Raw genomic sequence first — 12,300 nt, 5'->3', positions numbered from 1 at the left:
AATTTGCATCTGATATAATAGCACTTGAAAGAAAAAAAAGAAGTAGAGAAGTACTATCAAAATGGAGAGAACGTATATATATTTCTGTGTGTGTGTGTGTGTGTGTGTGTGTGTGTGTGTGTGTGTGTGTGTGAGATGCAGAGCCCTTTAGTCTGGACAGATGGGACATTCCTTTTTCGTACCGGTCTGGAGCCAAACACGGACACACTAGAAGGCCACAGAGAAACACATTAACATATAATACCCTGAGCTGTAAGGTTGCGTATGAATACACACATACAGTCTTCTGTAAAGGCATAGTAAGAAAGGGATTCTACTTCTCACCTGTGTGTGAATGATGTGAGAACATCTCATTCTATACTGGCTGCGTTCATCTACATGGCCCTGGCACACCAAGCACAAACTAACCACAGGCTGAAGGGTGGCGTTTGGGGGGGGGGGGGGGGGGGGGGGGGGCAAACACACACACACACACACACACACACACACACACACACACCCACCCAAACACACAGAGATACAACACAGATATGTTATTAACTGAGGTGCTAAGTATGGACCTGCAGTAAAGATGCCACTATTGTAAATGGGACACAACCTGCTTGAGGTAGAGATACATTTTACTAGGAAGGACCAAGAGTTACATTTTTGACATTTAGTCAATTACAGTTGCATTTATTGATTTGCCTGACTTTCTTCAAGTAATTGAGACATTGACCTGTTGAAATGGTACCTGGACACCCTGTGGAAGGTTTGAGGGCTGCTGTAGCTTAGACAGGTGAGGGGGGACGCCAACAGGTGGATGCCCAATAGGTGTCATCACCTGAGGGGCAGAGGAGTTGGAGAAACGGATAAAGTGTGTGTGTGTGTGAGTGTGTGTGTGAGTGTGTGTGTGTGTGTGTGTGTGATGATTAACTTGAGTAAATCCTCACAGGTTTCTGGCTGTGTTCCAGCCGCTCTGCCACCTGCTGGCAGAGATCCTCCATGGCCATGCCAGCCAAGGTGCCGCGTGCAGACTTAATCTGCTGCAGGGCAACGGTGATCTCGGCCCTGAGGGACGCAGGCGATAAGGGAAAGAGACAAGACACAGAGTGACATAAAGTGACAGTCAGTGCAAGATAAACTATGGGTTGTGTTTACATGACCAAACTGAACATACAATTTAATCAAAATGACTTTGCTTTGTACTTCACATTATTTTTGCACTTCGAGACATTAAATCAGTCCTGTCTAGATCCAGTCATGTTGTGGAGAACACCACAAAAAAAGGCCCCAAATATTGCTGTACATGTATCAAAAACCTGCACCAAGAAGGAGATGGCTTTGAATTTTATGGAGGTCACCACTTGTTAAAACATTCAATTCAGGAAATATGACATTATTGATAGTCTAACGACTGCAACATTACTTTGCTTGACAGAAATTGCTATTTTGTGTGAATAGTAAGTGTTGATGTGTTTCACAAGCACACAGAAAAACACCGAAACCAAACAGGATGTAATAATAATAATAATAATAATAATTCATTTTATTTTTAACGCACTTTTCATTCCAAAGAATCTCAGAGTGCCTACATATTAGAAATTAACTATAATAATACAATAAAATTAAAAACAAATTTAAATAGAGGATGTCCACAAATAAGAGTCAGACATACCTTGTCCTTGTTGGTAGGCGAGAGCCCAACATTTGCAGCACCTTGTCCAGCTGAGAAGGCTGGGCAGTAGCAGAAGCAGGGGGCGGGGGGGCAAGTGACGGCGTGGTGGTCGTCTTCAGTACAGGCCTCTGCAGCGCGGCACCGGTATACCCTGGAGCCAGGCCTCTGATTGAGGGTGCCATGCCAGGGTGTGCAGCTTGGAACATTGGGTGCGAGGCTGGTGCCGCTGGGGCGCCTGGGCCAAAGGCTGGCCTGGCTTTGGACTGTGATGCAGGGCCAACATGGCTCATACGGGCAGGGGACGAATAGAAAGATGACATCTGGGGTGCAAACGGTCTGGCCATGAAACCATAGGGCTGGCTTGAGACCACGTGGGTTGGCTGGGAGAAGTAGAGCAGCTACGGGGGTGAACATAGAGGGATGAGCAATCAGGGATGAGCACGAGGAACAAATACAAACACATCCTAATGTCAGGCTGCCCTGTGTTCATCCACAGTCAAGCGCTGCGGACCACAATTTAAAGGAATAGCTGTGCTGTCTTAAAATACTTACCACTGGGATTTCTGGTAAAGGGGGAAGGGTAACTGTGGGAAGGTCCTCAAGTATCTGACCCTGTTGAATCTGCTGGATCATCTTGTTAAAATGTTCCTGGAACAAAGGAGAGGGAAAACATTAGGCAGGAAACACTGACTTAGCATAACTGCATAGCGGTATAACAGCACATTGTTTTAGCTGACCCAACTGAATTCCAAGCCTGGTGAGTAATCCACCTAACAAACCTACAAGCCTTTTCAAATACGCCCACACCCAACAGAACAGTAGCCTGATTATGGGCCCTGCTTTCATTGCAGGCAACAGGCAATGAGCAAAGTCTGCTGCGCATGAACTAAAGCTAATGTTATAACTTGGCTAAATCAATTTGCTCATTTAATATCATGAGCAAGCCCCTAGGCATAAGCTAGAGTGGGTCAGCACAATGCTCCCACACGCCACACAAAAGCTTAAGTTTGTTGCTCTGCTATGAAGTTGAGGCCCATTAAAATAACGTTTTTTTTGTTTTTTTTTAAAGAAGAATACATTTTCTTACATGGAACACATTTCCACAGCTCATATGCAGTCCACAGACCATCACCAATTTAATCCTCACCTGTAGGCTGAACACAGTGCTCCGGATCGTTGCTACTTTCCTCTCCCACTCCAGGCTGTGGTGCAGATATTCTGGTGATGGGTTCAACCTATCCAGTTTGGACACGCAGAGAGAATACGTGGCAAATTCAATGGCCCATCAAATTATAAGCCAATGATATGTCACACATACAGACAAACACATAAGCATGTGGCATACCTCAGAGACTGAATATGTTTCTCAGCCTCGGCCAGCCATTCTTCAAACTCACTCATGTACACCTCTCTCTGAAACTCCAGTGCTTCTATCTGTTCACACACCAACATACAGCAGGTGACTCAAATGACGACACGTGTGGTCTCAGAAAGGTGTGTGAAAACTGAAGAAATAAAATATGTAAAAAACTCACCTCTTCTCTCAGAGCATTCCGGCTGCCCTCTTCAAATTCTTTCTTTAGTCTGTCCCTCTCTTCTTGAAGATCAGCTATCTCTTGTTCCCAGGTCTCTCTATGTGTGAACACACAAAACAATGCGTAGATTTCTTAGATATTTAAACTCGTAAAGAAAGTATTTTTATATTTAAAACAACTGAGACAACTCTGCAATACAATGCACAGTGGTAAAACCCTTTGTATCTCCCGATACTCACTTCTGTAGTACCTGCTCTCCCTCTAGCTTAACCAGTGCTTCTTCCTTCTCCTCCAGCTCCACTGTCAGACTGATAAGAGACAAATAAATGGCAAGGTGTGGCATCCCCCCCCCCCCAAAAGAAATATAATTTTCTTTACCTCTATCCACTACCCAGTAAAACAGAAAATATTTCCATGTTTATTTGGCAGTTGCATTTGTCAGAAGTCTTTTCCTATTTCCTTTTGCATTCCTTTTTCTTGAAATAGTTTTTACCTTCTCCCCTTCTCCTCTACTTGTTTCAACTCTGTGAGGAGCTCTTCCTGTTTGGCAAGGAACTTCTTCTGGTTTGCTTTTCTCTTGCTATGTTCTAGTTTCAGGTTCATGGAATCCAACTTCTCCAGAAGAGTCTGCGGTATATAGACTGAGTTTAAAGAACACAACCAACAGGCACAACAAAGAGAGGGCACCGACAAAATTAAGAGATCAGAAACTCTTACAACTGAAGAAGGCACACATAGGCTATAGCCTATGCACACTATTGCATATTTGCATTTACATTACTGATGCTTAATTATCATCCAAATCCTATACGGTGAAAATCAGAATGACCACTTCGTTTGTGGCCTTCATAACTAACACATTGGGTCAATCAACGACTGAAGAAACAACAGTTACAAAAACACAGAGTGTGTACTAACCTGATGCTGACATTTTTCGGCATTGATCATTTGTTCTAAGTTCTTGACTCTCATTTTATGGTAAACAGTTCCAGCCTCCTGCTGATGTTTGAGGTCTTCATACTCATGGGTCAGGATCTTAGTCCCCTCCTCCAGCAACCTCTATGAGGACAGAGAGAAAGAGATAATAAATAAAAAAATAACCGCAAGGTGTATGGCTTAATAGCTGCTCGATTTACTCTTTGACTTGGACATAGTTGATATCTTTGGGTAGATCAGTCCCTATAATTTAAATACTCTTAGTTATGCCTGTGCCCAACGGGATAGTATTGGTGTAGATTAGAGGATAGACATTACACTCATTAGGGAGATTTTAGTCCTGCAACCCCACTATGTATAGTAGATATGAAGTTATAGAAGTTATAAAGCCCAACATGTAAATAGTCACCATCTTAGTTTCCCAATCCGGGTCAGTGTTGACAGCTTTGTCTTCCATTAGGGAACCCTATGAAAATACAACAGTAAACAGTTTGTCTGTGAGTTTACATGTAAGCGAATTTGGTATGGCATCTCACGCATTCCTACCGAGAGCACTTCCTTGTCTGTTTCAGGACTGGCTGACGATGTCAATTCGGTTTTGTTCTTCATGTTAAAGCTAACCGCACAACTTGTCGCTGGTGGCCAAGAGCATAACTATCTTAGGCAAGATTCGGACCAGCAATCATAACAATGAAATAGTGTTTAAGGATCAAAACTGTCTCGGGTGACCGAGGTGTTGTGCATTAATGCGGTAACTCTGGGACATGTGAACTTCCGTGTGAAAGGTCTAAAAACGCCATAATAAGAGTACAAAAAAGCTACTCTCACATACAGGGGTTTCATTAAATGCTTTTTAAAATAATCAAATCCAATAATATATTTAAGTTACTAAACTGTAATATCTTGTGCTTTGTAAAGGTTACATGCATACAGCTATATGAGCACATTACGTGAGTATAATCATGCCAACCTCAATAAATGGATAGCTGATATTTCAAAATCAGCACAGACCTACTTGCCTAGGGTTACACAAACAAAAACCAAGCACACAATGCACTATTTCTTACAATATTTGCAACCATAGACCTATTGCTTAATACAATAATAAATGCGCGCTGCTACACTATGCAGACCTGGTTACGTATTTTCAGCACAGACATTGAAATCATGCAAACTAAATGTCCGAGAGCTGTTCATCGCACCACCATAAACCAGATACACACACACGCACATTCCTTCACAATCATAGTGCCCCTTGTGCGTTACATATCTTCAACCAAGACATTGAAATCATGCAAATCAAATTGTATTCAAAGGTTTTTTTCTATTATATATTTTTTTTAAATTAAAATGTACTTTAACTTGTGTGTGATTGGTCATATCAAACGAAGTGTATCCCTCTCTGCCATTCAACTATCCCTGCTCCACGCCAGTAGATGGCGATCCTTGCCAAAGAAAGATAAAACCGAACTCAACTAACGTTATGAGCCAGTCAAGCGAACCTTCGCGCCTTGTTGGCGCGCCGGTGGAAAACTTTAGGGCAGAGCCAGAGCCATAGGAAGGCCACACTGTCAGTTGCATGTTGGCAGCTAAATACCACCCACCACAACATCAAGCAACCATAATTGGGAACACGCATTTCTCCAGGCAGGAAATACACGGTTAATGTCGAGGTGAGTGCTTTCAGAAGAGATGTCTGTCTTGTAGACTGAAAATGTATTTATTGTTAACTTAAAAACTGGCATCTGGACTGGGTGTTTATCCGCACGATAAAGTTGAGTCTGTTACATTAAGCTTATTACAAAGCTGTGCAGATCTCAACATTAGATCTGCACCTTATTGGCAGCTCATCAGAAATATACAAATATTCATGTGGCTATCACGATTTTTTGTCAAAAAACATTTGACACCAAGTTGAACAGCTTTTCATAGTTTTATTTTTTTGATCACTATATGTACTTTTTATTTGCAGGAATTGGTCAATATCTGCTCTACTTAAAGTTTTCAGGTCTTCCTAAGTATGAAGAAAGAAATCCAAGCGGCAGGGGTTTTCCTGAAAAATCTGGTTAAAAAAGCTGACATGTTGAATTCGGAACAAGTGGATCTCTTTGTAGAACGGCTCATAGTTCTACTACAAGAGAGGTACAAAGGTCATTGGTACCCGGAGAACCCAACAAAAGGCCAAGCGTTTAGGTGAAGTAATATTTCCTAGATGTTACTCGATCAATAATTAGGCTACTGCTGTAACTTCGTGAATGAATTGAAGATGACATTTTACAGGAATGTTTCGGTAGGCTATCTTTTTTTCGCTAAAAATACTTTTAGGAGTAGGCTACAGCAGTAGCCTAATGACAGTGTTTGAAATAAAAACGTGCGGTCTACATTTTGTTTCAGCTGTGTTTTGACAACAGCACCTTCGGTTTTCATGCAGAATACTTGAAGGGGAAACACCTGAAATAAAATAATATGAATAAAGTTAAGCTTAGTGAGAAACATGTTTTTAAAATCAAACTTTAAGAATGGCATCATTATTTGCATTTCTTGGAGCATTTATATCTTTTGAACTATATTATCAACACATGGATCATTAATTGTGCAGGTGTATTCGTGTCAATGGTCACCATAAGAAGGATGCTGACTTGCTTTCGGCCTGCCAGGAAAGTGGCGTGCAGTACTGCTACTTAGGCTTGCCTATAGAACTCACCCTCTGGGTGGATCCAGGAGAGGTCAGTTGCAGGTGAGTCCTTACACACATAGATATATGGCTTGTCTTTTTGTTGGATGTGTTGGATGCATTGTGAGTATTATTTCTCATAGATCTTTAAAGTGCAGTATGGATGATTTAGGGTGATTTGTGTGAAATGTAATATAGTATTCATAATTATGTTTTCATTGGTGTATAATCACCATAAACTATGAATCGTTTTGTTTTAGTTAACTTAGAATGAGCCCTTTGTATCTAAATAGGGAGCAGGTCTTCTTCTACCGAGTCCCCCATGTTGCACCACCATGTATCTACATTGGCTCAGAACGGACAAACCAAAATGCTGGCGCTAGAGAGGGCCTTTGACATTTTATTTTATGGCACCTCATGGCCAAGATGGCTTCTCCTACACGCTTGGAAAGGGAAGCATATTCAGGTGGTTGCAATTTGCAGCCTCACTACTCGATGCCATAAAGTCCCACATACTGTACCTTATGTTCTGTTTCGACCTCTGATCATGATTTTTATTTTAAGATGTTATAACCGTTTCCATGAAGATCAAGCTTAGCAATTGATACAAGCATTTATGTTCTTCTATAATTACATGATGAAAAGCTCATGCAGACCCAAATGCACTGAGAGTGATTCTGATCCCATAGGTTCTGTAACAGGAATCGAAGAGAACAAAGCAGAGTTGTTTACATTATTTAAGGACATGGTATGGTTGCTGTAGTAAAGTGTCTTGGGTTGCTTCATTGTAGATTCAACCTGCAGCGTTTGTTTGTAGTTGTTTTGCAATAAAATAATGCAGAAAGCTGTGTGTTGAAAAATGATGTTTGGTCCAAAACTGTTTGCCCTTTAAGTGGTGCTTGGGTCTGAGAGAAAATAAATCAAATTGGTTCTGTTCTTCTCAGGTACAGTGAAGACACCCCACCCTTTACTCTTGCAAGGTTCATTGGAGAGGATGATAATGAGAAGGTCTTGCTGAAAGTGAGAAGTGCCCTGGAAAGAGTCACCTCTGACTATCATTCGGAGACCTCATCTGATGATGATGGTGTCTGTATATCCCCACCTCCTGAGAATGACAGTGCTTTCGCTACCCCTCCTCCAGAGAGGGACGTAGGTTATGGCACTGCTTCTCCTAAAAGCATTTTCTGTGCCAGGCCTTCTCCTGACAACAATAGTATCAGTGCCACTTCATCACCCCCAAATAGGTGTGGTGGTGCCTGCACACCTCCTCAAAACAGAAGTCCTCCTTTGCAGGTACACTGAGAGAAAGTTGCATACAAAACAAAGCCTATGTGTCATTTATCTGTTCATGCGGTATCAATTGGTGAAATTGTAATGTGTATGTGTGTTTGTTTTATTTTTCTTAAGGTTGTTTACCAGGGTCCACAACCATTGGCAGCACTCTCCTGGAGAATACCTGTGAGAACTCCTGCTGAGCCACGACCCTATTTCATGCTGAACCCACGTGTCAGGCCCTTTCCTCCGGTCAGACCTCATAGTTTGTCTAGGCCGGTCTACCGCAATCCTATGTGGGGCTGTCCTTCTGCCAGATCTCACCATGGAGGTACTGCAGCAATATGGTCTTCGCCTGGAAATGAAAGAAGATTTGTAGGACGGATGAATTTGAACAGACCACTAAAGTAACTTGACCAAATACGTTTTTTTAAATAATCAAAGTCACTACTTTGACTTTTGTATGTCCGATCTGCATGAATGTTTTTGCACTTTAGGTGACTTGTTGGAGAATTGTGATTCTGTATTTTGTTAAATCAGATTTTGTATTATTTATGTATAATGTCTAATGCAATCAGTGCTCTTTGATAATGGTCTGTATATTGTCAATAACTAATATTTAAAAGGCAGTATTGTATTTATTTACACAATGGTGTTAATCCTTTAATGGAAAATAAACGTGCATCTGCTAACCTGAACAGGTTCAGTTGGGAAATATCTGTCAGAATGGCATTTTCCCTGGAAAATATCTTTTTGTTACTATACTTTGTAGCTCTAATTCAGTCTTCACAGAACAATACATTGTAAAGGTAGAGGACAAAAGGGGCTCTGAAATTAAAAATGTGGGATCTATTTGAAAGGTTTCCAGGTCAGAGACCATACATACTGAGACAGACAAGGCAGAATGAAACTGTCTTCTTCCTATCGCAATGGACCGAGAGCAATGAAACAAACCATTATTCAAAAAAGCTGTCTTATAATAGGATGAAACCTCTGCGAACGAATTCAGTGGTTTGTGGTAGCACAAGTGCAATTACTTTGTCATGGATGGGAAACTCAATGAGTAATGATGAAGAATGACTGTTTGATTGGGGATCACCATGTTGTAAATGAAATGCTCTGAGGCTAATGAGGATCAGAGGCCAAGTTGCTTTATCAGATAACAGAATGAGCAAATGCAGCAAGTGAAGCTCTTACATGGCAGGCTTTTATAGTGAAATCATATTGCAGTGCCGTATTAAAATGTTCACAGAATAAATTATTATACAGAAGGCTCACTTTGACTATGCTAATAGCATCAATACAACTCAGTCAGTGACCTGTAGATGTGTAAAACTTGTCATCTTGTTATGGGAAGGTTAAGTGGTGGTATTCTCATTAGTTTGTCCAAAAATGGGAAGTGTTAAGGTTTCCATGAAATCTAGATTCACGTGTAAGAGCCCAGACATAGCCTACATCACTGCAGAGGCCTGCAGTAGCCTATGGCCTTAACATGAAATGTTAAGTAGGTAAATAGACCCCTTCTTAAACAAGAAGAAATACACGATTTTCCTTTTTTCTTTGTCATTATGACTATATTTGTTGATTATAGGAAGAGGTTACGGACAGGGTTTTGGCATTTTGACAGCAACACTGTGCCACCACGTATGGGATTCACATAAAATATGTGACAATTGGTAGCCTATATTAAACATACCATAGGTCCAGTTTATATGCACACTAGGTGGCGTACAAGGTGCATTGTGCTTAAACAAACTTTACAATGGGAATGGGTACCCTCCGGAAATCACGTGTCTGTATCCCAGCCTCTATCCACCTGCTGAGGCAGAGAGGGAGCGGAGTTTTAATACAACGAAAGGGAGGTCGGAGAGAAAAGGCATCGAAGTTGGTGTGTTGTTTATGCCAAGAAGAACCCGTGGATTTAAACCAAAAGGGATGGATTTGACGACATTTCAACTTTGTTACTTTCTATTAGTAGTCACCGCAGGTATGTTCTTCAGATTTATTTTTCATTACTTTGGTGAATGTCCCACAATTTGAGGTAACGTAATGTTCCTGAAGTAACGTTGGCCTTAACGTACCAGCTTCCGAGTCCAAAACTTAACCAAGGTTCGGTAACGTTCGCTGGTTTTCGAGTTACAAAGTTAATGTTGTGCCACCGGAGACTAAGTCTTTCTTGTGGGTTTGTATATTCATTGATTCAAATATGTATTTTTATTTACTGACCCTTTCGCACCGAATTGGATCCTCAAGCAAGTGAGATTTTGAGCTAGCTGTATAATGTTACCACAGGTAGAAAAGACACATTAGCTAGCAGCAGAGACCATGCGACAGGTTCATTAACTCAAACGTTTCGATGTTGACCCAACACTGACATAATGGTAAGTTCTTGTGAGATGAAACTTGAATGCTTCGTGATTAGGCAGCCTTCAGTAACTCTTTATATACCCCTATGTTTTATTTAATTGTTCAAACAACGCGACGCTGTATGTAAACCGATATTGGCAACAAAACATGCTAGCAAACAATACGAAAGTTGAATTAAATACTATAACAGTGATCCTCCCATTGTGTCTTTGGGATTTCAGTCAAATCATTTCACGAATTTATGTGAAACGCCTGAAGGTCATGCTTCGGATACAATTTGACATTTTAAACTGAAGTTACGCCAGGTAAACATTAACCTTTAATCTAAAATGATCGGAAATTTAAAAAACAAATATATAAACCCATGTAATTGAGAGAACGTTTCTTTAGTCTAGCGTCAATGAGTTCAGTAAACTTGATATAAGGCTAAGTCCTTATATTTGGCTTATAACATGGCTAGATCATTTATTTTATCGTTTTTGGTGGAATGTGGCGTAACAGGCATTGCCTGTGAAAATTCGTTGTCAGTGTTTATCTCATGTTTTAGTGTAATTTAATGCTAAATCTGAAGCTTCAAAAATCACATACTTGAGTCTTGGAACCTAGCTTCCACATGGCTATAACTAACGTTAGGTTTTTTGGAAAATATGACATTGTATATAGCCCAAAGACCTATAATTGCTAATTATTTCGCCCAAACTGTAATCTACGTGGGAAATGTTCTCAACAAATCGTTCATGTATGATGCAGACATCAGGCTTAGTTGGTATTAAGTTGTGAGAATTATTTTTTTTGACCTTCAATTAATTGGTATTCAGGCCGTCTTTAGAAGGAGTGTTTCAACAGTTTGTTTTACCGCCGATAGCTAGTTAACACAATGCCTTGATCCGCCTTAAATCCTTCACCGGGTTTCAAAGAGCGGCGGGTTTGTCTACCATCTGCCAGAGTAAAAGCGACCAACAACCCACCCCGCCCCCTCCAACCCCTCCATAAGACAACAGTCCACAGGTCTTTTATGTAGATCTGATACCTTTCCCCCAGCAAGTTATTTGCCCCTATTCATAATTGTGGTTCAAACACAGAGGTAGATGTTTCATTTCCTTTTCATGTGATCAGCAGTTCAGAAATGCGTCCAGCGATAGAAACATTTCAATTCCAATTTGCGGAAACACCATCGAGACCACACAGTGTTGTTCTTGTGCAAAATACATCTGTTTTTTTTTTTTGTGGTAACCCAAATTCCCCTCCGCTTGTGATTTTTAATTCTTGTATATGGAAGGGAGTGGACACGACCACTACCAATGTAGCTGTTCCGTCCGTTATTGGGAATAGACCCTCAGGGTTCATCTCAGTTGGGCCCCAGGTCCTGTCTGGTTTAATATCTGTTGAGATGGTCCTCTATCGCATGAAGACATATGGAGAGACAAAGTGTTCAGGGTTATATGTCAAGTGATGCAGATGGATTGTTAATATTGATTGCCAATGAAACGGCTGCTGTAAAATGCAGTTACAGTTCCTAAATGTACCCCTTTTTTGTGTGCCTTCTGACAGCGAAAGGGAGAACTGAAAGATGTAAGCTGAAAAATATTGGGCAGAAACTGCCATACCGATCCATTCTCTCCTTTTATGCCGGAAGTGAAACTAAATATAGATAGTGTTCAGATCAGGCTTTGACACTAGTTGTAGTTAGCAGTTTAAAAGGCCATTAAGGTTAGAGAGCGAGAGAGGGATAGAGACAGAGAGACAAACCACTGACAGTGCAATAACATTCCAGTCCACTGGTTACTGATAAACCCCTAGTAATAATGACAGGCTTTGCATACAATTGCACTTCTCCAATGCATGTCTTTGTCTAAAAG

General features: G+C 40.9%; 3 protein-coding genes across 4 annotated transcripts in view; 2 read left to right on the top strand and 1 right to left on the bottom strand.

Annotated features, from left to right (window-relative positions):
• Positions 1-85: 85 nt before the first annotated feature.
• Positions 86-4,838, bottom strand: rnf214 (ring finger protein 214). 2 transcript variants are annotated; one of them, XM_080855731.1, is made up of 14 exons: positions 4,675-4,838; positions 4,538-4,594; positions 4,111-4,251; positions 3,686-3,819; positions 3,432-3,500; positions 3,193-3,289; positions 3,003-3,091; positions 2,805-2,892; positions 2,210-2,305; positions 1,658-2,055; positions 933-1,050; positions 719-823; positions 325-414; positions 86-207 (listed from the first exon to the last, which is right to left on the bottom strand). In XM_080855731.1, exons 1-14 carry the CDS (start codon positions 4,735-4,737, stop codon positions 148-150), a joined length of 1,605 nt encoding a protein of 534 aa, XP_080711857.1. In that variant the 5' UTR covers positions 4,738-4,838; the 3' UTR covers positions 86-147. The 2 variants fall into 2 exon arrangements, with proteins under 2 accessions (XP_080711857.1, XP_080711858.1); XM_080855732.1 differs by having other exon boundaries at positions 734-823.
• Positions 4,839-6,148: 1,310 nt separating this feature from the next.
• On the top strand, positions 6,149-8,576 carry btg3 (B-cell translocation gene 3; the record flags this gene model as incomplete). Its single annotated transcript, XM_080835405.1, has 4 exons — positions 6,149-6,321; positions 6,728-6,865; positions 7,747-8,095; positions 8,210-8,576. 4 exons carry the CDS (start codon positions 6,149-6,151, stop codon positions 8,483-8,485), a joined length of 936 nt encoding a protein of 311 aa, XP_080691531.1. The 3' UTR covers positions 8,486-8,576.
• Positions 8,577-9,955: 1,379 nt separating this feature from the next.
• cxadr (CXADR Ig-like cell adhesion molecule) overlaps positions 9,956-12,300 on the top strand; it is a 53,094-nt gene continuing 50,749 nt past the window's right edge. Inside the window, exon 1 of the mRNA XM_080852085.1 lies at positions 9,956-10,061. Coding sequence (XP_080708211.1) covers positions 9,974-10,061 — 88 coding nt within the window. The 5' untranslated portion in view covers positions 9,956-9,973. The remainder of the gene's footprint in view (positions 10,062-12,300) is intronic.

This window comes from Sprattus sprattus (assembly GCF_963457725.1).
Source record: "Sprattus sprattus genome assembly, chromosome: 1".
Lineage (NCBI taxonomy): Eukaryota > Metazoa > Chordata > Actinopteri > Clupeiformes > Clupeidae > Sprattus > Sprattus sprattus.
Note: the sequence above shows the minus strand (reverse complement) of the source record. Positions and strands in the feature narration are given on the sequence as shown.

Coding starts and splice junctions, on each gene's coding strand:
- rnf214 (XM_080855731.1), bottom strand. CDS start 4,737: ATGAAGAACAAAACCGAATTGACATCGTCAGCCAGTCCTGAAACAGAC. Junction 1,051..1,657: donor CGCCTACCAACAAGGACAAG/GTATGTCTGACT, acceptor TGCGTCCCTCAG/GGCCGAGATCACCGTTGCCC. Junction 208..324: donor CTCACATCATTCACACACAG/GTGAGAAGTAGA, acceptor GTGGCCTTCTAG/TGTGTCCGTGTTTGGCTCCA.